Source organism: Chiloscyllium punctatum, chromosome 44, assembly GCF_047496795.1.
Source record: "Chiloscyllium punctatum isolate Juve2018m chromosome 44, sChiPun1.3, whole genome shotgun sequence".
Taxonomy (NCBI): Eukaryota; Metazoa; Chordata; class Chondrichthyes; order Orectolobiformes; family Hemiscylliidae; genus Chiloscyllium; species Chiloscyllium punctatum.
The window spans coordinates 31,725,066-31,749,455 of record NC_092782.1 but is presented as its reverse complement, the minus strand read 5'-3'; the positions used below and the strand labels follow the sequence as shown (position 1 = coordinate 31,749,455).

Sequence of the window (24,390 nt, the reverse complement as noted above, 5' to 3'; positions counted from 1 at the left end):
TTCTGGAATGTAAATTAAGCACACTCATGTTTTTTTGCTGTGCAGCAAAGTCACTGCTGTAATTTTTTTGTTGAGAAAAGGAGTTGGCTGGATTGACATGAAGTGTACAATGAAAATAGCAAGCAAGTTTTCACTTTTCACTTCTAATATTACAAATTATTAAAAATTGGATGCCATCAAGGCATAGATAAACAACAGTGAGCATGAGACTAAAGAAGATACCTTTCACATCCCTCTACTCATTGCCACCTCCAGTGCAATATTTCTCTCATTGTCTCAACTGCTTAGATTTAACAACTTAGAAGTCCCTCCTAATCTGTCACTCCCACTTCCCCAGTCTGTCGGTTGGTTTCATGTTCTGTACTAAAATTCATCTTGTTAGGGTTTGGTCACATTTTTATTATCATCTTTGCACCCTTTTTAATTTTACATGCACGCCTGAAGCTCTTGGGAAACCTGTCTACATTTTAAGTTGTGTAAAATGTAAGTTGCTGCATATGTAGAATTTTGAGAATTAGAATGCTGACATGGTGTAGTACTTTTTAGGGAGGGTACAAAAATCCGCTTGATGACATCATTATTATTTTGTGCTATGTTTTGCCGTAATGATAGCATAAGAATGGAACTACACCTACCCTCCCTCCACCCCAGAGAAATTTTCTCATCTATTTAGGGCAATAGGTTTGAATGTCATGAACTCCTAGAGACATACAGCATGGAAAGACCCTTCAGTCCAACTCGTCCATGCCAACCAGATATCCTAAATAAATCTAGTCCCATTTGCCCCATGTTCATCTGAATCCTTTCTATTCATAAGTCTGTCTTTTAGTTGTTGTAATCGTGCCGCTTCATCCACTTCCTCTAACAGCTCATTCCATAGAACATCACCTTTTGCATGAAAAAGTTGCCCCATATGTCCAGTTAAATTCCTCCCCCCCCCCGCCACTTAAACCTCTGCCCTCTGGTTTTGGACTCCCCCAACCTAGGGAAATGACCTTGTCTGTTTACCCTATCCATGCCCTCATTTTATAAACCTCCATAAGGTCACCCGTCAGCTTCCAGCGGTCCAGGGAAAATAGCCCGAGCCTATTCAACCTCCCCTATAGCTCAAACCCTCCAACCCTGTTAACATGCTTTTCAAGTTTCACGACATCCTATAGCCGGAAACTAGAATTGCCTATAGTATTCCAAAAGTGGCCTAACCAATGTCCTGTATGGCTACAGCATAATCTCCCAACTCCTAATTCCCCTCTAACTTTACCAAAATAGTCCATTAGCAGAATCTCCAGTTCCTTTCTATTTCTGTTTAAACTTACCTTGTAACTTATTTATGTTTTTGAATGTACCTTAGTTACATTTCAAATATACTTCCACAGCGCACTTTCTGTAAGTGTGTTGTATTTAATGTGCATAAGGTATGGCTTGTTAATTTTCATTACATTAATAATATAAAGTTAAGTTGAGAGACTCTATGAAGGCAGATGTCATATATGCTTTCAGACCAAGATTGTTTATCCTGATTGCTGTTGGTTATCTCTGCTAACAAAGGTTTTTTTTCTTAGTTTAGTCTGTTTATTCTTGCGGCATATTACTGAGAGCCAAACCAGTCCTGGAATTGTTTAGACAATGTGTAACTGTTGGGAGTTGGGGCACATTCATTTGAACACATGTAAAAGCAAAATACTGCAAATGCTGGAAATCTGAAACAAATGCAAAATGCTAGAGTCTCTTCAGAAGGGCCGCACTGGAATTGAGGTCAACTCTTGATTCTCTCCACACGCACTGCCAAAGTGGAGTTATTCTAGCCTGCCTTGTTTGTTTTGCATATTATGTTGTTTTACTTAGTGTCAATTATTTTGTGCAACTACTTTGATAGAATTTATCATTGCTATCAAGATGTGAATAGAGTTTGTAGAGCAGGTTGTTGGATCAAGACTGGCTTGAAGCTGCCACAGTGAAATGGAAGAAGCTTTTAATTAAAATAAGATTTTCTTTCAACTTTATAACATTAACCAAGCAAGGAAAAGTCTTCAGGAAGGGCTGTGTAATTGTACTAACATTGAGTTAGCATAGGATGGCATGCTTTTGAGTATCCTTTTCACTTATGGAATTTTCTTATTACATTAGTTCTCAAATTTGGTCAAACGTTCCTTTTGTGTCTGATCTCTTTTCATACTTTTTATGCTTTAGTAAATGAATGACTAACAGGTTTTTTGCCTTTTCTTTCCCTTTTTTTTCTGTAAAATTGATTTGTTAAAACCCTGAATCACTACCTTGACACATCCAAAGTACTTTGCAGTCAACTAAATACTTCGGCATTGTTGTCAGTATTTTAATGTAAGAAAAGACAGCTGTACACAAGGTTCCACAGACAGCAATTGGATAATGAAGAGATGCAATGTTTTAGGTATTGCTTGAGGGATAGATACAAGTTGGTGCACTGCAAAGAACTATTCCTAATATTTGTCAAATAGTGTTTGAGACATCTTTTATGCCTGCTCACATTACAGACGTGGTCTTATTTTGATATCTCATCAGGGTCATGACGCTCAACAATAAATAACTTCCAGCTACTTAGTTTTTTTTTAAAAAATCTAGTTCATTACTTTTTTTTAATTCTATAGTCATGGAAAAAAAAGCTTTCCTGAGTAATCATCCACCAATGCTTTAACTAAAGGGCAGGGCAAATTGACAATCTACTTGATACATGAGAATATTGCCACACTGTATTAAACTGATCCCCACCTTTGAATTTCCACGTTAATAAAACTTTTTGTGTAAGAATTTTAGCTAGTTTTTCCCCTCTTAACAGAGATTATTAGAACTGTTTATAGTATCTGTATTGATACCCTGGCTGAGAAAGTATCTTAGCAAAGATTGGAATTTACTCATTAACTCAGACAAATCTTTTACATTTATAACAATGGGTACACTTAAAATAGCTAATTCACTTCAACGTTATTTGGGATGTTCTGAAGCAGTTAAAAATTATGCAAGTATTTTATTTAAATATTGTTAATGTTTGTTTATACCTAATTTCCAGATCTTTGACATCCACTGAATGTGCTTTTTAGCTACTGACTGATTTTAACATCAAAATCTGTTTGCAATTGAGCAGTTAAAAGTTCAATGTTAATGTCTAGTCATTCTGACTGGACATTTGTCCTTTTCTAAAAAGTATATTTAAAAAAAGCAGGACTCCTTTGGTGACTGAGTCTAAACATGTTGGGTTCAGTCTTGACATCTACATTTTCACAAGCTCCAACAGAACAATGTATATAACAATAACTTGTATTTTGTATAATGCTTTTAATGTGGAAAATGTCAAGATGCTTCACGTGTGTGAAAATGCTGGGCATTGACCCAAATCTTGTTTAGAAACAGGCATTGAGAAAGATGTTAAGGGGAGTGAATGGGGGATTGTATTGAATAGATTATATACAGTAGAATTTCTCAAACATTGCAATTTTATGCTGTGTGGAATAGAAAGCCAAAGCTCTTAAAATTGGCTTAATCTGGTCTGGAAAGAATCAATACATCAGTAGGGGTTTCAGCTGTTGATATAGAGGATTGATTTTCAAGTGGAAGTAAGTAGACTTTGACAGTGTTGTAATTGTGGATATTTCTGATTAACATTGAGACTCTGCTGGTTAAAGAGCATAGAGTTGATGGCAAGCGTATTTGATTTGTTTTATGGACTAATGCCAATTTCATCAGTCTTGTTTGACTGCTGGAAATTGACGCTCTATCAAGATTGTCAGATTTTGAGCAGTGAAATTACTGTGTACTAAATGTATCGTAATAAAATTTTAAATTCATTAATCACAAAAAATAATCAATTAATTTGCTAGTGTAGAACACCGATCTGTGTTGCATTACTGATGCGTATTTTCTCTTTCAAATTTTGACATGTACTTCGTTTGCAATTTGCTTTATTGAATGTGCATGAAAGGGTTAAATGTCATAAATGTCCCTTCCTTTAGGTTAGTAAGATTAATAAAATAAGCCATATTATATATTTTAACTTTTCTAAAAGTGCCTGTTTCATGTAAGATTTGCAATCAAATTTTGTTAACTAACCATCAAAAGCATGTTTTTTAAAAAAATTCAGTCTCTTCCACCTCTCTGACTAATTTTTATTCATGTCCCTGGTTGTACTTTTGTACATCAGGTGTTAATTGTACATGGTGTGTCTTTATTTCAGCTAACCAAAACAAGGATTTGTAGCATAAAGGATCACTAAATGACCAATCCTTCCCTTTTTAGTTTTAATGAATCCATAAACATTTGCAGAAAATGTATTACTTGGAGAGCAAAGCACGGGGTAATTTGCAAAATTAAAAATAATTCAAACAGGTGGTAGAGAGAAATTGATGTAACATTATGAAGAAGCATCACCACTAATTTTGGTTTCCCAAGATATCGTTAATATAATGTCTGAAATTATTATTTTAAAACCTTTACAGGCTAAACAAAATAATGAGTCAGGTGTCAGTGCCACGAAAGAAACAATTCATACAGAGATTGTATGTTTATTGGACACTCAAGCGACAATCAAGAAATGGTGTACCCCTACTTCGACGTTTACAGTCGCATCTGCAGACTCAGAGAAGTGCACAACAGGTATTGATTGTGTTACATTTTATCTCTCTGATGAAACTTGTGAAACAAGTTGTTTTTGGAATAAATATGATTACATTTATATCTAATTTGAGGTGATAACTGATCTGGAAAGTTGAACTCTTTTTTTCTATTTTGACTCGCTGACACAGATCCACCTTGGGTGGAATTCTAAAGGTATCTGTCACTCCAGTATAGGTGGAATTAAAATATGATTTTGAAGGATTTGGTTACTTTGACATGCTGTGTTTTGAAGTTAAATTAAATGTTGTTTGTTATACATTTCTAATTTCTGCCTTCAAGCCAAATATCTCTGAGCAGGAAATAGAAATTTCAGAGCTCTATGATGTGTATTTTAAGAAGGACTAAAAGCAGTAGCCAATTACTTAGAGATTGAATTCCATCTGAAAAACTTATTGCAAAACAATATCTAGAACTGGAAATAAAAAGTAGTAAAATAATAAAGGTGAATTAAAATAGGAACAGCTAAGTTTAGAATCTGGATTACAATGAGGGAGAAAAGGAATTCCTGGATAATGGCGGGAGAGGGAGAGATATAGTGAGACAGATCTCTGCCTTCGGCTTAAGAGCTGGAGTATTGAAGTTTGCCCATTTAATCCGTAAGTTTCAGAAAAGGGGAGATGTGGCCTTTTTATATTTTGAATGGTTAACACGAGTTAAATTGACCCATGCAACAATGGGTACTGCCGTTACATAACAGGTTGACAGGAAAACCATGAGGAGAGCGCTGCAGACAAAAGGCACTATTTTAAGTGCACATCAGTTAATGCCAGAGGTATAGAAATATAAATTCCTTACCCTCAAGAAACAGTCTGACCACACATATGTGTAGTTTGAATAACTTAAGCCATTTAATTTTGATCAGAGTTAGTGATTTAAAATTGAAGTGATTTATGAAAACTTTGATAACTTTTCTTTTAGTTTAAAAAAAACTTAATACCTTTTTCAATTTGGCCACTCAGAGGGACAGAGGGTTGCAGGACCCAGGCAGGTAGCAATTCTGGCTGATGAACCACAGTTTGAGCTAGGAATTGGCATGGATCTGAGTGAGAGATACAGACATGGTAAGTACCCTGAAGGCAAGCAGGAGAGAGAAGGGAAGCCAGTCCGAGAACGTAGCACTATTTTTGACATTTTGTGCAAGGGATCCAAGTATGACACTGTTGAGAAACTGGTCCGTGTGCTTCCACTGTGGGTAGTCAGTGCATGCAGTTGTTTGTTTTGATATCCTACAAAAATGCAAATTCAAAAAAATTGTATCTGTAACATTAAAGATTGCTAATATCTGCTCAGGAATAACTGCAGACCAAAACAGTAGTCAGAAGTATTTTAACATTTTCCAAGTCAATGGGTAGTTACAGACCTTGAGAGTGGGGGGAGGAGAAGAATATCAGATTTTCCTTTTGAAAGTAAGTGAAATTCCAGCATACTGATCAAAGGGCATATGAAGGACTGGCTACAAGGATTGATATTTTTACAATACAGATTAATTCTTAGACCAGTTTTGGCAGGTGAAGGTAGATGTTTTGTGATTCAATCAAATCTGATGGACAATTGTGCATTCTAGTTATTCAATGTGTAACTTTTGCATTTAAAGGAGCAAAAATAATTTTCATGTCAAGGTTATGATCAAAGGTAGTAAGTGTTTTACTGGAGCAACATCAAACATGACAGCGATTGCATAAGTTAATAGCTTTTTGTTTCAGAGAACTATTTGTTATTTGGCAAGGAAGGGAGAACTCTCAAGAAATAGTTTGAATTTTCATATGGATCTACTACTGTAACAATATGATTTTTAATAAAGTAGTTTTTGTTTGAATTCTTAATACCTTTGTCTCCCTCTTTCGCCCTCCGGAGAAGAGAACAGATGATGAACAAAAAAACAGCATGAAGGAGCAGCTGAAATATTGGCAGAGGCTACGCCATGACTTAGAAAGGGCACGTTTACTGGTTGAACTTATTCGTAAACGTGAAAAACTAAAACGTGAAGAGGTATTGTTTAGTATTCATTCTGGTCAACTTTAGTGAATTGTTTCACTTTAAAGGATGCTGTTGTTCTTAGTTTTTGTGATTTGAAACAATGGTACCTGACTTAAATATGTTTAAATGTTGGTAGGTCAAAGTTCAACAGATTGCTATGGAGCTCCAGCTGACACCCTTGACTGTTATGTTACGCTCTGTTTTGGAGCAGCTTCAGGAAAAGGACCCTGCACATATATTTGCTCAGCCAGTGAGTTTAAAAGAGGTATGAATCTTCCTTGTTTTGATTTAGCAAAGTCCACTATTTGTTATGGCCAGAATTACATTATTTCTGTTTTTTAGTATTACTTTTTAATGTGGATTCTCACATTATCCTGAATTACTGTACACTTTTCACATAGGTTGGGGAAGCTACTTTAGGGACGTTTTCATCAAGCTATACATCTATATATGCTGAGTCTCTGTGACGAAGGAATTTGGCTCAGCACCCATCTCCTATCAGCAGGAAATAAGCCCACCTCCTTGCTAATTTCCTCCACAAGGATCTCCATGATGTGCTCTGAAAAATGTTTGATCCATTATCAGCTTCATGCTGGCTATATTTTCTTTTATAATCCAAGCTGTCTTTATTATTGGAAAGTCAAATTCCAGGCTGAAATCTGGTTTGATAGATCATGTTTTTAAACTGAAAAACAAACATACAGTGTTACAGATTTGGGTTTAACAATAGACAAAGGTTATTACTGTAAAAGAAATAAAATAGAATAAGCTATTTTCCTACTACACAATTTTTTTAAAAAAAATTGAAACTCTCAGTGAAGTACAGTCCCATTAATCTGAAAAGCCCTCCTTTTATAGTATTAACACCAGAGGGAATTTCTTTCCTTTAGTGCTTAATTTATCTGTGGCTTCAATTCCTTGGCTTGAGAATCTGATGGCCTGTTCCTGGAACTTTCATACAACTAAGCTAAAACCTGCTCAGCTTCAACTACCCACTTCAGGGTTTTAACCAAGCCCTCCTTGTCTGGAAACTTTAAATTAAATTCCTTATACAAAGGTAACCAATTTGTTAAATTTCTAAAGCTGTCTCTGTTTCTGAGAATCAACTATTTTACACAGCCAGCTTCAGCCAAGCCCTATTCAGACCTGCTCAACTGAAACCCAAAAACTTTTTATCCAAACCAAAATGATAATGTTTGTTTAACCAATACCGGAAAAACATCCAGCATCTTCTATATATACACCTATTGCACTCCACTTTGTTTGCTACCCCAATTTAATCGAATTCCCATCTGTTCCCATGGATTATCTATCTTTCTGTCTGCTTTTAAAATAGAAATACTTGGAAGTTAATAATTAAATTCAGTCAAGCACACAACCTATATATCACTAGTTCAAATTCAAAGCTCCAAAATAAATAATAACGCACAAGCAAATTGCACATTTTGCATCACGTTTCCATGAACTGAAACATGCAGTATGAACAAATCTTCAAATTTTCCAACTTCTGCACTCATCATTCCCAACCACCATAACCCTCACTGCGTGCGTACACGCACCCGGAAGTTGTCAAACAAAATAGTGCTGACAGCTTGCCAACCATATGAAATTCAAGTGCAAGTCTGAAAATGATTTGGACTACTTGCCATTACCATTTGGTGGACATCAGTTCATCATGTTGTTTACTGTGTCCATTTTGGGCGTAAGCAGAAACTGAATTCGTAATTATGTTAATTGCTTAATTATATTTACGTTTTAATTTATTTACCACAATTTATACACAAAGTAAAATAATAACAATTCTTAAGACGCAAATTAACATTCTAATAGTCAGTGAAAAGAAATAGTCCTTTGCAGACATTGCAGTTTTAATTGCCGTTTCTTATTTATATGTTTTTACCTCCATCTATAAATGTATTGGTTTCATTTGGCATCTAGGTTAGTGAGAATTGGTTGCTCAACTGACCCTCACCCAATTCTCTGGCACAAACAAACTTCATCAAAACCTTGACTCTGTTCATGCATATTGGTGATGGAAGAGTAGTGTCAACTTCCCATGACATTTACATTTATGTTGCTTAGTATTGTTTATTCTTGACAACGTTGAGTGCCCATTTATAATTAGCAGAGTTCAAGGCTAGTAGACTGTTTAGTCATTCTCCTGACTTTTTTTAGAACACCAGAAATTTTGAGCTTCATGTTTCTTGTATTTTCTAAAATTTATGTTCATGAAAGCAGTTCTAATTTAAAAATAAACTGTAAGATCTTTTGCAATTGGCAAGTATTTGTTTTGGGCGCATTTCAGACAAGGTCATCATTAACTAAAGTTGTTTTCTATATATTTTCAGGTTCCAGACTATTTAGATCATATAACACACCCAATGGACTTCTCCACAATGAGAAAAAGGATAGAAGATCATGGTTATAATAATCTGGATGAATTTGAAGCTGATGTTAACCTTATTGTAGATAATTGTATGAAATACAATGCAAAGGACACAATATTTTACCGAGCAGCTGTGCGATTGAGAGATCAGGGCGGTGTCATCTTAAGACAGGCTCGTCGTGAAGCTGGCCGAATAGGTTTTGACTCTGAAACTTCAATGCATTTGCCTGAACCACCAAAGTGTGAAATCACCAAGCCTTTGACATGGGAAGAGGGTACTTTATTTTCATTAATACTTTTAGGATACATCGATCTACAGTTACAATACATTACCTATTTTATGTGAAGAGCAAGAAAACCTTATCTAACTTTTGTTTAATATGGCATTTTCAAAATAGATATAGTTCTGTTTACTTTTTTAAAAAGCCCTTGAGTAACTACTCTTGATTTATGACCGTTAATCCTGCTCCCTGGAAAACCACAGTTTCTTTCTTTTTTCTCCAGCCGCACAATGTCTTTCTCTGGGGAGAACGTTTACTTGTGCTGATATCAGCTGTAAAGTAGATGTAGCTGCTGAAATATGTGATGCTGGTAAAAGGCATGGACCAAATTAATGTTAATATATCTGCTGCACCTGATTTGTGAATGTGTAGCATGACAAGAATTGACTTAGTGGAAGTTCACTGTAGGGTTGCTGGTTGGGGAGAGACTATGGGAGCGATGCACCTCTTTAAAAGGAATGTTGATGATAACTTTGTTGTAAAGTGAAGGTGGTGACTGGTTAATATTCTGTCAGATGCTGCCGTGTGGCATATTAGTATTTTTTCTCATACTGTTGTTCCAATTGCAAAATGTGAGGTTATACACTGGCTGGAAGCTGGATGTTACTTAAGTTGGGAAAGACTGTGGAAAACTGCAGAATAGAGAGATTTTAGGGTTGTCAATATGAATCACAGGCTAACATCCAAGTTCAGTCTGTCTTGGAATGGCTAATGTCAGCTATTATTTCAAAGGGAATGTAGTGTAAAATTAGGGATGTCTTGCTAGACATAAACTGCACTATCTAGATCACACCAGAAATACAGTATACAGTTTTGGTCCTTTTATGTAAGGAAACATAGACTAGGATTGAAGGCTCACCTGAGAACGTTTTAAGAAGTTGATTCTGGGTAAAGGATGATTTCCTTATGAGAAGATGGTGAGTAGTTTGGTATTTTACTTATTGGAATTTAGAAGAATAAAAGGCGATCTTATTAAAACATATCAGAATCTTAGGGACTTTACTGGACAGATGTAGAGTTGTTTCCCATTCTCCAAGTCTAGGACCACAGGGTATAATCTTAAAGTAAGGTGTTGTCTATTTAAAACAGATGAGAAGTTTCTTTTCTGGATAGTGAATCTATGGAATTCTTCACTTCAGAGTGCTGTCAAGGCTGAGGTTGTTAAGTGTGTTCAAGGCTAAAATACTTTTTTTTCATAATCAAGGCATAAGGAAGCAAGGCAGGATTGTGGAGTTTAGGATTATCAGATTAGTTATGATTTAATTGAATGGCAGTGTGAACTTGATGGGCCAAGTGGTCTACTTCCACATCTTGTGTCAAAAAGCTCAACTTTGTGTTTCCATCTTTGGACGGAGACTATCTTGCCAACTATGGCTGCTGCCACAGGATTGGTGGGTGGATTTTTCGAATAAATGCAGTGCTACTCAAAGTTCGATTTGACTAAGAGTTCTTATCACAATGTACAGCCTTAATTTACCACACCACCCTTATTTTAACTCAATGCCAACTAAAACCGCTACGTACGCAGCAGAAACCCTGGAGAAATGATAAGTGTTTATCCAGCATTTCTGGGTATTTTTCTGAAGTTGCATCTCACAACTGGAAAAACAACCAAATGTTTGAGGAACTTGCCTTTCTCTTTTGATGGGAAGTGTTCTTGTTTTGCCAGGCTTTCTTAAATATGTGTTTAATCTTGCACATAGGGATGTTCACAATTGATTTATTTTCTTCTGGGAGGAAAGCTGAAGTAATTTTTCTTAATGAACAAGGAAGTAAGAGTATGCTTCTGTGGCTTGTGGAATTGCACGGCCATTTATTAAGATCGTAGCTGATCGGATTTTGATCTCCAGTTCACATTCCTGACTGCCTCTGATCATCTTTCACCACATCTATACCAAGAATCTGATTAAGTATAGAAACTGGTTCCATTGGCAGAAGGGCTAACTACCAATTGATGCAGATTTAAGTTAATTGGTTAAATAAATAATTGCAGCAGGAGGTATCTTCTTTTTATATGTGCAAGTTGCAATCTGGAATGCATGGCCTAAAAGATGTCAGAAACCAACTTAACTTTCAAAAAGAAAGTGATTGAAAACCAGAAGGGGAAAACATTATGGGACTAACGGGCGGAAAAACATTGGAGTGAAATTAGTTGGGCACCAGTGCAATCTCTTCATGCTGTTTTCTTCGATTTAACCAATTACCACAGTAAGCCTGAACTAAAAGTTTGGTAAGCAGTTTTAAGATGTGATGTGATAATTTGTACTCTTGTCCTTTATTTTAAATAATTAATAAGTATGCATAATAATTGTTTGGGTAACATCTTGTCTGTATTGAAGAATTACTTTTTTTTCCCTCACGTTAGTTGTATTAGGGTCATGAAATCCAAATGCTAATATGTTAATTCATGAAGACAGAGACATGTTTGTTCTTTGTGTTGTCACAATGAAAGTAAAATTCTATAGAATTATAATCCAAATCCCTGCACAAGAAATCCAAAATTGACCTATTTAGATAGAACTTTACTGCAATTTGGACAATTATGAAAATGTTAAAATATTAAAATTGATGCATTGATTACCAGCCTTCCACTGATTTCATGATGTAGAGTTTCCACTTTGGTTGAAATTGAGAAGTAATGCTCAGTATCTGCATGAAGTTGCTCAGTATCTGCATTATGCCATTATACCCTGAAATGGCATAATCAACAAAAATTGATGGTTTTAAATAAAATAGTCCAATCCTTCACTTTTTAAAATCCCTTCAAATGATAACATTAATAATTTTAATGATTTCATTAGTCTACACGCTACATTTTATGGTAGACTAAATATTTTGTCACATACAAAAGAAACTGCACGTACTACTGTCTGGTGCATTGGGGGAAAAAATAGATGCAATTTTAGAGTGTACTAAAGCCAGCAGAATCTGAATTCTGAGGGGATGATGGTCTGTTTTGTGAGTGGGACCTAACTTGGACAAGCTGTATCTTCAATGGATTGAAAAAGTTGCAGAAACTGATCTTTTAGTTTTTCTGAGATTAATTAATAATTCAAACTTGCTGATTCAACTAATTACACTGGAATACGGGCACAAAATATAACAAAACGCTACTCCATTTATACGTAATGGTAGTTTCTGTAGCCGTGACTATAAGCAATCTTTTGACTTCAAACTTGTTTGTTAATTGATTGTTTGTTTCATTGTAGTGGATAGATTATTAGTACCTGCAAATAGAGAGCATATGTCTTTGGAAGTGCAGCTGAAGGAGTTGCTGGACAAACTGGACATGACATGTGCAATGAAATCCTGTGGTGCCAGATGTAGACGTGCCAAGTTATTGCGAAAAGAAATTAATAACATCCGCTTAAAGTTAAGCCAGCAGAAGACTCAGAGTGAACATATGCAGACTGAAAGCAGCATAGTTGAAGATGGGTCAAAGTCAGAACAAGATGGTGAGTTATATCATGGCTATTATTAAATGCATTTAATGCAGTTGCCTTTAATCCTCCTGTTAGGGGAGCATGATTGTTCAAACCACATATATGCATTAAGTGAAACATTATTGTTGAGAAAAATCACCAGTATAATCATTAGAGGTGCTGTTTGTAGTTTACCTTTGCAGAAAGTCTACAGAAAGCAATTACTCGAGTACTGAAATAAGTGCCAAAATTCAACATCTTCCTCTCCTGCAAGTTTAATTGCAGTTGGGCATTTCAAATCTGGGAGGTAAATTAACCACTGATTTTTACAAAGTAAAATAACATCAAACCAGGTCTGCTTGAGTCACCTTTTCTATACTTACCTTGTGAAGGTATTGTTTTGCATATGAACGCTTTGTAACCAAAAAACCTGATACAGGTTTTGTGTAGTTGAAAAGTAGAGGGAGCTATTTTTTTCCCATATAGTAATGTTAAACAACTTGAGCTGTTATTGTCAAGATTTTGTAAATTATTGTATGTACTGTTTCAGGTGATGCAAAGTCTTCAGTGCCACCTACTCTTGAGCCATCTGATTCTTTGCCTCTTCCGCCGTCTTCAGAAACTCCATCCGAACCACCCACCCTGAAACCAATAGAACCTAGCATTGACCAGAGTAGATTACATAAAAGAGTAAAGTTTGACAGTGAAGTGAATAGCGCTTCTGTGCACAATGTGACAATGAATGGACATACTGCAGATGACCTAAGTAACGATGACATCAATAACTCAAAAACTGATGTAGTTGAATCTTCAGTTGATACTAGTAGGCATACTTCTGTTTTATTCCGAAAACCCCAAAGTGCGAACCCTCCAAAACAAGCAAAAAATGCAGACACTCAGCCACTTCAAGGGCAACTGGGAACAAAAACCTTCTTATCTGTGGTAATTCCAAGGCTAGAGACACTGTTACAGCCAAGGAAGCGGTCACGTAGCCTGTGTGGTGATTCTGAAGGAGATGGTGAAAAATTACCCCTCGAAAGACCTGACCTAGGTAAATATCTAGAAGTCTTTAGAATTCACGTTATTTGAAAATATTAAATTTAGCAATGATATAAAGCTAAGGCAAAAAATATAAGTGAGTGTGTACCAAGCCTGCATCCTAAAAAGTTTTTATAGGAAAAAGCAGCCTTCCAAAATATCTCTCTAAACCCCAAAGGACTAACAGTTTGTAAGTTTGGGCCAGTAACATATAGGGAGTTCAACAAACATTTTTTACCTTCTGTCTTTCAATCTGTGTCTCTGTCTATTACATGTGCAAAATATTGCAGATGCTGGAAATATGCAGAAATGCATAATGTTTGAATTAGCAGGTCATCCTGCATCTGTGGAAACAGTAAAAGTTTCAGGTCACTGACCTTTCTTATTTATCATCAAGTTGAACCATCAACTCTATTCCTCTCTACTGTTGCTTGCAATTTTTCAGTACTTGTTAAATTCTGTCAATTCCTTCTTTTTGAAGTAGGGTTGGGGTGGGGGGTGTGGTGATGGGGAGTGGTGGTGAACAACCAATTTTGTTGCCCATGAATTCTATGTATTCTATCTATAACCTTTTATCTTATTCTATATGTTACATATCATGTTTATAAAGTAGACTTGCAACACACAATAGTTACCAAAAGTAATCCCAAAGGTAGTGGTTGAAAATTAGTACACACTGAATTTGGTATGAATAATATATAATTTTATAAAATCTGTGGCAGACTTTCTATGCTAGAGTGTTGGCTAAGTTACAGCTCTAGTACATATAAGCATGGGGCCCCTACATTTATCATCGAGTAACTGGGACAATTCCAGTCTCACTTAGCAACTACACGAGAACAGAGGCCAGAATCTGTCCTAAATTTGTTCTTGATGTCAAATTCCTGCTTTCGGAAAACGTTTTTTAAAATTTGTTCCTCAAAAGTTAAATTTAGTTCTAATAAGCAGGCCATAATGTTGGTACAGTTGTACTGGTAGTTTTATTGACTATTAATAGATCAACATCAATGCTATACATATTAACCTGGGTTAACTTGTATTCTATTATTGATTTCCCTTTGCCAAGCTCAATAATTTGAACTTTTCTACAACTATATCTGGCTAATGGTCTGCCCAATTTTCTTGATTTGTCCAGCCATTTCAGTTAATAATTGGGCACTGTTATTGAATGAGTTGGTATACTATTGATTTGAAGAAATCAAAGCTTTTCAAATCTGATGGAACTGAAGACCATCTAAAGAAATTGGGAGGGATTGAGATGTAAGAATAATGGAAATATTTATTGTGCATAATAACCTTATTCTGTTTTTAAAAGCAAATCAATGCAAATCAAGTTTTTGGTCAATGTTCAAGATTTCTTTATTGAGTTAATTTGCCAGATTTCTGGGTCTCTTGTTGGTGAAACAAAATTTCAATATAGGAACAAAACTTTTGAAGTATTGAACTAAATATTTAATTTCGTCTGTTACTACATTTTTTATTTTCCTAGCATTATCCAATGGATATGGTAATGAGGAAAAACCAGAAACTCCACAAACCAATACAACTGATCATCAGCGTCGTCGTTGTGCTTCAGAATCAAGTATTTGCACCAGTGTCAGTGTGGTTTCCAACCAAGCAAGGTGAGTATACTAGACAAATTTAAAAGTCATTTTATGCAGTTCCTGGATGGATAGGAGTATTTATAAAATATATTTTGTTTGATGTAAGCTAATTTAATCTGTTATTAAATTTGATGTTTTACATTGTGGGATGGCGTAATTTATGGGCAAATCTTCTAAAGATTCAGGGTCAAAAAAACAATTGCACTTTGTTCCAGCCTTTGAACAAATATGCCATCAATAGTAATGTGGAGGCCTGGAAAGCTGTGGTGTTCTATGTAGGAATAAGGGAATGATAAATTATTTTAGTAACTGTAGGAGAAAAGTAAAATAGTAACAATAAAAGCGGAAGTTATTTGATTTTAAAAATTGCGCCATTTTCCTGAGGAAAATTTGGAACAATTATTTTAGCATCTAATTTGGGAGAGAAATAGTCTTTTTTTACAAAAAAATTACACTGACTATTTTGAAGTATCAATTGACTGGAAGTACAAGCAACATGCAGCTCCCCCTGAGTTATAGCAGTAGGATTATCAACCTTGATTTTTGTTCTTGAGCCCTGGACTGCGGATGCTTGAGATCAGAGTGGAAAAGTGGTGCTGGAAAAGCTCAGCCTGTCAGGCAACATCCAAGGAGCAGGGGAGTTGATATTTCAGGCATAAGCCCTTCAGGAATCACTGATGAAGGACTTATGCCCAAAACGTCGACTCTCCTGCTCCTCCTGTGCTTTTTCAGTACCAACTTTGAGCCCTGGATTACAGCTTGACTTCATAGCATCTGACTCCAGCAAGAACAATAAACTGAACTTGTATTACGAAAATATAATGTCAAGATGCTGAAGGTCTGAAATAGAAACGGGTCTGGCAGCAGTTATGGAGAAAAACGTAACATTATGTCAAAAATGACTTCAGAACCTATATTACATTTTAATTCAATCTTGAGATTGTCAATCATGTATATAAACGTAGGTTTTTTAAATTGTAGTGCTCTATTTACAGACATTCTTTTTCACTTCCACTCCCCAGTTTAATTAGAGAAATCAGAACATTTCAATTCTCTAATGTTTTACTAGTATTTACTGATTTGAAAAACGCACACATTTAAAAATATTTTCTCAATACATTATCATTTCAAACTCTAGCATATTTGCAAATTGTTGTTCTTTTTCTCTAAGCACAATAAGCCTTCCAAAGTGTGGCAAAGGAAAGCCAGCATTAGCACGAAGAAACCCCCTGGAACACAGAAATGAGTTGATTGCTTGTATTGAAAATGGTAACTTTGCCAAAGCAGCCAGAATTGCAGCAGGTAATGATCTAGAGCTACGCTAAGACCTTTTTTTCATCATTCAAACTCAGGTTTTTTAAACTGTGATATGATTGTTCATGATTTCAATTCTGCTTTTTTTTTTATTGGTAATATTGGGAAAATGTAAAAATGCTTGTTTGTTTGTAAGTCTCAATATTGAATAATTTATTTGTGAATGCTGACTATGCATAGACTGAAATTACTAAAAGTGAAAATGATTGTTTACTACGTTTTTCCAAGATGTTGTTAAGAAATGTTTAGTGTCCTGAAGTTAGTTATTGAAAATTGATCTCTGCATTAATACTTTAACTTTGCTTCATTATTAGTAACTATTAATTGAATTGGGATAAGAAATGGGTACTTGTCGGTTCAAATTTTCAAGCATCAGAAATCATTTTAATAATGTCTGACCAGCTAGTTCATTTTTGTTTTGACCAAACAAGTATTATATTTTGATTGCCCACTCTGTAGAAGTTGATCCATCCTTAGAAAATAGATGGCGAATATCACAGAATGATACAAATGAAAATGACGCATTTTGGGCCCCTCAACGTAGATTAATGAGTATTTCTAATTATCTGGATGTGAGAAAATAAAGTGAGAAGTATTTCTTATGTACAGTTAGCAAAGCTACATGTTGGCCTTTTTAACGCAATGGCATTGCAGTTCAGGTGTAGAGATGTTGCTTACCAGACTTTGGTGAATCAATACCTTGGAATACTGTATGCAATTTTGGACTCCATATTTAAAGAAGGATATACTTGAAGTGGGTGCACCACTACAAACATTCTCTGGATTAATTACTCTGACGAGATAGTTATCCTATGACAGACTGAGTAACCTATGCCTTCATTTGCTAGAATTTAGAAAAATAGGGGTGATTTCATTAAAACATAGTTATGCTGGGGGCTTGTCAGAATAGAGACTGAGAGGTTGTTTCCATTGGTTGTGAATAGGCACAGATTCAAGGTAAGGAGATGATCATTTAGGACTGAGATCATTCAAATAGTGATAATCTTTAACAGTCTCTGTTTGTGGTTGAGTTAGACCCACTTTGTCAGAGAATCAAGGGATATGGAGTTGAAGGCAAGATCTGCCATGATTGTCATGAATTGTAAACTGTAATCCCATGTGGTGTGCAGTTACAATTTCATTTGTTTACGATTAGATTAGATTCCCTACAGTGTGGAAACAGGCCCTTAGGCCCAACAAGTCCACACCAGCCATCCAAAGAGCAACCCCCCCCCGACTAATGCACCTAACACTATGGGCAATTTAACATGGTCAACCAGAGTACCCAGAGGAAACCCACGCAGACACTGAGAGAATGTGCAAACTCCACACAGACAGTTGTCCGAGGCTGGAATTGAACCTGCAACCCAGGTGCTGTGAGGCAACAGTGCTTACCACTGAGCCACCATGTTGCTCTCTTTCCGACAGTTCTTGGATTTGCCTACAATATAGTAGTGCAATAATTGCTTTTTACTTAAATGTACCGACTAGGTAGAATATGACCTGCTTGGTTCTTTATCTGTTCCTATCTGACAGTTGCAGAAGCAAATTATTTTGCTAATGAAGAAATACATGGTTTTGACTATTACTGAATTTCTTTTTCTAGAAGTTGGCCAAAATAGCATGTGGACTTCCACAGATTCCAGTTCTGCCTTGGAGCCCTTAAAATTGATTTGGGCAAAGTGTAGTGGTTATCCATCATATCCAGCATTGGTGAGTAAAACCGCATAGTGGAAATTATTGTGATGAAGATGTGGAAATAAATCTGAATGTTTACTTCAGAAATAGCGTTATATGGTCTTAGACAATAGACAATAGATGCAGGAGTAGGCCATTCTGCCCTTCGAGCCTGCACCGCCATTCAATATGATCATGGCTGATCATTCCTAATCAGTATCCTGTTCCAGCCTTATCTCCATACCCCTTGACTCCACTATCTTTAAGAGCTCTATCCAATTCTTTCTTAAAAGAATCCAGAGACTGGGCCTCCACTGCCCTCTGGGGCAGAGCATTCCACACAGCCACCACTCTCTGGGTGAAGTAGTTTCTCCTCATCTCTGTCCTAAATGGTCTACCCTGTATTTTTAAGTTGTGTCCTCTGGTTCGGCACTCCCCCTGTGTAATGGATTCCAGTGCATTATATCAGAGGGATTTAGGTTCATGATAGTTATCTCCCTCACACAACACCATGCAACTTAATATGTCAAACATAAAAACAATTTGAAAAGGAGACTTGCTGAATTGATTTGCACCTCATATTTAGTTTCTGAAACATAAGGTTTGGCAGTATGTTCTTTGCTCACCCTTTTCAGGTGAACACGTGGCCATTAAAAGTTGTGGGGGGGAAGGGGTGAAGAAAAGCAATTTTTAATGCAAAATTCATACTTTGTAGTGGTATGAATTTATTGAAACCTTTAAACAGGTATTAGTGGCATGTTTTTTAAATACATGAAGAAACGATAAATTTGCTTTAATCACAGTTGAAACATTTAGTCTGTGGTGTGTAGTTTAGAATTATACAAATCATATTTAGGAAATTACTTTGTTTGTAAAGATGATGGTAGCATTATTGTAATGTTACTGGACTTGTAATTCAGAGGCTTGAGTTAATGTTTCAGGGTCACAAGTTCAAGCTCCATTATATTAATTTGATTAAATAATAAATTTGTAATAAAACATTAAGCTTAGTAATTGTAAAACTACCAGGTTATTGTAGAATATTGGTAGAATCTGGCTCATCGTTTTTTTAGAATAAGATTGTCTGCCATCCTTGCCTGATGTAGCTTGTGTGTTCCTCTGCCAACAGCAGTTAACTACCCTCAAATGGTTTAGTATGCCACTCAGCAAGAGCAATTAGGGATAGGTAGTAAATGTTGGTCTTGCTAATGATGCTTCTATCCCCAAATTGATTTTTTTTAAAATTCAAAAGCTTGCATTGTTAAATATTTCAGTATATCTAAGGGGTGTTAACTGCTTTAGGACTGAATTTCCTGGCTTATAATACTGAAATGTTACTATTGTTTTATGTTTTGGTATTCACAAAGGTATGTTCTTGCTGACCACATCTTAGGAAAATATTTAGAACTATTAGGCATTCTGAGGTATTCACAGTTAAACAAGTCACAAAAGTGGACTGAATTAGAGGTTCTGTGTAATTTTAAGTTGAGCTGTGTGAACTATAGGCATTGAAGTTGAAACTATTTTCTTTTAGACATTTGATTTTCTAGCGAAGTGGAGTACATAATGATGCTGAGAAAATAAACTTCTAAAAATCAGTTCCAAAATTTTCAGTTATCAATCTCTGAATTTTCTAAGTGTATTCTAGTTGCAATGTTGAAAGGACCAGGTTTAATCTTTTTATTTTAAAGTTATGTTAGATGTTTTAAATGACACGATCATCTTCCTACCTTTGTGCTTGGGTTAAAATTCCATGCGCTTTATCTTTGTCTTTATAAACTAAAAAAGCTAGTTTATAATACTGATTCATAGTCTTGAAAACAATTTTTGTTTCAAAAATTTGGAAGAAGTAGCGTTTCCCTTTTTTTTAAAAATTAGGTAATTGATCCAAAGATGTCTCGAAGTGGTTTTCGCCACAATGGAGTGCCTATACCTGTGCCCCCTCTTGATGTACTTAAAGTGGGAGAGCAGATGCAGCGGAGAGCTGGAGAGAAGCTTTATCTTGTTTTGTTCTTTGACAACAAACGAAGCTGGTAAGTGCACAACCAGGTGGGAATCTTGATTTCATGCCTAAACTTTAGTATTGCCTCTAGTATAGATTTACTCTATTTTTTTTAGTATCTAGGATGAATTTCTAAGAGCTTGTTTTAATTTTCAGCCATGTCAAATGGATACTACACCATTGTCTCCACAGCTCAACTTCATTCCATCTTTCTCTGGTTACTCATGGAACAAAAATGCTTCATGTATAGTGTAAATTTTTTCACCATTGAAAATGTTCAACCTATAGTAGACTTCTGTGGTGACTGCTTCTATTTAACACAACAATAGTTGTCTGTTTGGATCAAAGTCCTGGAACTCCATCCTTAATAGCACTATAGGTGCTAATTAGCCTGAAGAGAAACCTTTGAAAGTGTTTAAGCTCCCATTTGCTCTATTGACAGTTTTCAAAGAAAATACTTTGTGACGTACTCACCTTTAACCAATCAGAAAGTCGCTTGACAACCAAGCACCTACATGTAGGTCTGAGGTTGCAGTTTTTTTTTAGAAATTAACTGAATTTACATTTTTTTCTTCTAATTAACTAACATTCTGTATGAAAATTTGTATTAACAAGTTGCAGTCCATTTGAAGTTTTTTTTCTAACCATTACTACCCTAATTGTGACATTAGAGCATATATATCGACTGAAATGGTTTTATTTTTAAAGAAGTCTCTCTTTCAAATAATGTGTAATTATTTCCACAGGCAGTGGCTTCCAAAATCCAAAGTGGTTCCACTTGGTATTGACGAAACCATAGACAAAATAAAAATGATGGAAGGCCGAACTTCTTCCATTCGAAAATCTGTTCGCATTGCTTTTGATCGTGCAATGCTCCACCGAAGCAGAGTCCAAGGTGAACAAACCAGTGACTTTAGTGACATTGATTGAAATTTAAGCGTGGGACATTGATTTATCTGGCTTACATGTTGAAAACTAAAAGCTTTACAGAACCATTTATCAGTTCTTGAAGAATGTACTTTCCACTAGTGTCTCAATCATTGTTCCAGTAGTCGTGTTTAGAGAAATTACTGATTCACTGCCAGCTGTAATTATGTTTTTCATACATCATTATCTTTCTTGTAAGCATCCAAATTTTCCATTATAATTTTTTGACAGGAATAACTTGTTCATAGTGTTTATAGGTCACAGGAGAAAGCTGTAAATACTTGTACATTACTGCACACCGTAAATTATTCTGTTAGTCAAAATTGGTTACTATCTGTTTCTGGTACTTTTTTATATAATCTGAATGTTCTGTAACTTATTAAATAAACAGAAAAGGCTGTTGTAACCAAGTGCCATGCAGCAGGTAATTTTGGTGCAAAGTATGCTGAAAAAGTCAATGGTCAAAATCAAGGTAACTTTAAATGGTGTGCAATAGAGCAGTAAAATGAGCTTTGTATTTCTTACCAAACAAAATCTTAATTCTCAAGTTTGTCATTTTAATTTAGGTTGTGTTTCATAATATTAAAAATCAAGCACATGCTTGTATATCAGTATAAAGTTTCCCTCCAGTATACATCTATCACTGAGTTTTAACCAAATGTTCCCTTAAAACATCAATTTTGAACTGGTGCTAATTATAATGGAAATGTAACCAAAGCATGTGATCAGACTGTAGGCATCCTCATGTTACCCAAAAAACATACTATGTTTTAGTTTGATTTCTTTAACTTCTACATTACATTATCAAAAACCATGCCACGGTATATTGCATCTGATCATTTTAAAGATGCAAAACAGAATAAAGATACTTTATTTTCAAATACTTCTGTGGATAGATAAATTTTAAAGAATGCTTCTGTGAAAAATTGGCAAGTTTTTAAAATCCACTTTCACGCTTTTTCATGCTCATTTTTGCTGACGCTTTTATCTTGAAATTGCTTCCTTAGTGCAATATTAAAATAATACCATGCCATCTGTATCGCTGCTTTAAGTTTAATTCACTTCATGGTGCTGAATAAATGATTTACCAAAATGTAGCATTATCCTTTGAACAGCATTTAAAGTAATAATTCTGAAATACTTTGACGTATGTTGAAAGGGAAACTGGTGTGCAGATTTGATATTTATGAAATGCAGTTTTGTTTTAAATTACACAAAGTTGGCATTTAAGGCCCAGAATACCTGATTTGCTGGAGTGCTTGTTGTACTAAGTGGTTTTGTAGCCTGTGTATAATTGTATATGAATTCACTTCAAACAAACTTGTAACTTTTTTTTACTTTGGGAGGAGTATTTTAATATTACATTTCTTTTCTGCTGTGATTTAATATGGGACCTGTACACAATTTTTAAAAACAATTTGTGCCTGCATTTGTGTTTTTTAATTTATTGTAGAAAGTGTACAGATTTGCTTTGTAGTAACTTTTATAAGCAGCTGAACTGGTTTGAAACTGAAATTTGTAAAGTGCTTTAACTATAGAACAAATGTTGGTTGACTTCAGGCACATCAGTTTAAAACTGTACTTTGGGAAAGAATAAATGTGATGCAATCTGTTTGTTGCATATTCCCTAAATGATAATTGAATGTTTTTGTGTATTTAGTAGTTGATTGAGTTATTGTGAAGTATTTGTAAAGTTCTACCAACAATGTGGAAGATGGGTTGCAGGAACATTTTGACCCTGCTTTCTATAATGTTTGTTAACTGATTTTTATATTCATTTTTGATTGATACATTTGAATATAAGGTAGAACAGGCTAACAAGTGTTGCTTTTTTAAATTTTGATTTAAAAATACATTTAGGTTTTGTGAACCATAGGATAAATCCCTACTGATTTAGAAACCAATGAATATTTGGTTGACTATTTTAGGACTAGCTAAATTAAGGTTACAAGCTGAAACCGTTGTCACGATGTTGTTTAATCTTAAGAATTCGCGATGCTAAATTAGCTAATGGTGTTGCCTATCATCCTGGTCATCAGATGATGTATCTGAACAATCAGACCAACATCTGTAATCATTAGTTATAGGTTATTAAGGTGTCTTGAAAACTTCAGTTAGAATGTCATTTTCTTAAGAGGTAAGTCAGCTCACTCTAGTTGTCTAATGTCCTATGCTGAAAGAAGCTGTATCTGAACATCGGTAGGATCAGGCTTCATTGTAATACTCTTTACTCAACTGCTAAATAGGCACTTGACACTTAATTTTTTTTTTAGATGTAAATCTAGCATTATCTGGTGAAGTGCTGAGGAAGTTAGGATGTGTTGAACCAGCATTCTGTGGAAGAGCAAAGAGGTTTATTGATAACAGGGTCACATATTCAGATGGGTGAAGCTATATGTAAATACTGAAGGAATTCTATACTTTATTGATTTTATGGACTGTTACAGCTGAATGGTAGTTTTGCTAATTCTGGTTTGATATATTCCTAGTGGATTTAAACAAGTGACATTTGACCACAAAACATGTTATGACAATACTGCTTATGCTTAAGGATGGTGGACCAATTAATCTTATTTTGAAATTCTTCTGTGGCCTACTGAATTAACCTTCCCCTGCTCTCCACCCTTCAGCTCTCCATGGTGTCACTAGTGACCTTCCACGGTTTTAAACACTCCTCCAGTGGTAGCTGTATCTTCAACTGAATCAGCCAGGCCTTTCCAAAGTGAGTCACAACTCCCAGTAGGGGTACAAATCACAATGTTGAGCTTGTAAACTGATATGGCAATGATTGCCATGGAATGCTAACCAAGTACTACCAGCTATAATTCACGGAGTATGAAATTGGAAGGTATGAGATAACTGAGTTTTATATAAATGTTAGCTTATACTGCAAAAAGAAATGCCATGTTAAATGCCACTTGCAGGAGAGAAAATGTCTAGATAACATATATTCTAGATTTTTATAAATAACTTGGAGCAAATAAATTGTGAAACCAAACCTAATCCAATTCAATAGTTCCCATTTCAGTAACACATCTCCATTTCCTCAATCATCTGGAAGAAATACCAGAGATGCCCATAATAATGCAGTCACAGAATTGTTCCAGTACAGAAGGGC

The 24,390-nt window shown here is 35.4% G+C and overlaps 1 protein-coding gene across 3 annotated transcripts in view; it reads left to right on the top strand.

The window, feature by feature from the left end:
• brd1a (bromodomain containing 1a) overlaps window positions 1-22,910 on the top strand; it is a 30,171-nt gene extending 7,261 nt beyond the window's left edge. For 2 of the 3 annotated variants that reach the window (XM_072562578.1, XM_072562579.1), the window contains exons 3-13: window positions 4,467-4,623; window positions 6,499-6,633; window positions 6,758-6,886; window positions 8,970-9,282; window positions 12,498-12,743; window positions 13,261-13,761; window positions 15,238-15,370; window positions 16,524-16,654; window positions 18,273-18,379; window positions 20,222-20,376; window positions 21,092-22,910. In XM_072562578.1, the coding sequence (XP_072418679.1) occupies window positions 4,467-4,623; window positions 6,499-6,633; window positions 6,758-6,886; window positions 8,970-9,282; window positions 12,498-12,743; window positions 13,261-13,761; window positions 15,238-15,370; window positions 16,524-16,654; window positions 18,273-18,379; window positions 20,222-20,376; window positions 21,092-21,275 (2,191 nt within the window). In that variant the 3' untranslated portion in view covers window positions 21,276-22,910. The remainder of the gene's footprint in view (window positions 1-4,466; window positions 4,624-6,498; window positions 6,634-6,757; window positions 6,887-8,969; window positions 9,283-12,497; window positions 12,744-13,260; window positions 13,762-15,237; window positions 15,371-16,523; window positions 16,655-18,272; window positions 18,380-20,221; window positions 20,377-21,091) is intronic. The other variant, XM_072562577.1, reaches the window with a different exon arrangement.
• Window positions 22,911-24,390: the final 1,480 nt, after the last annotated feature.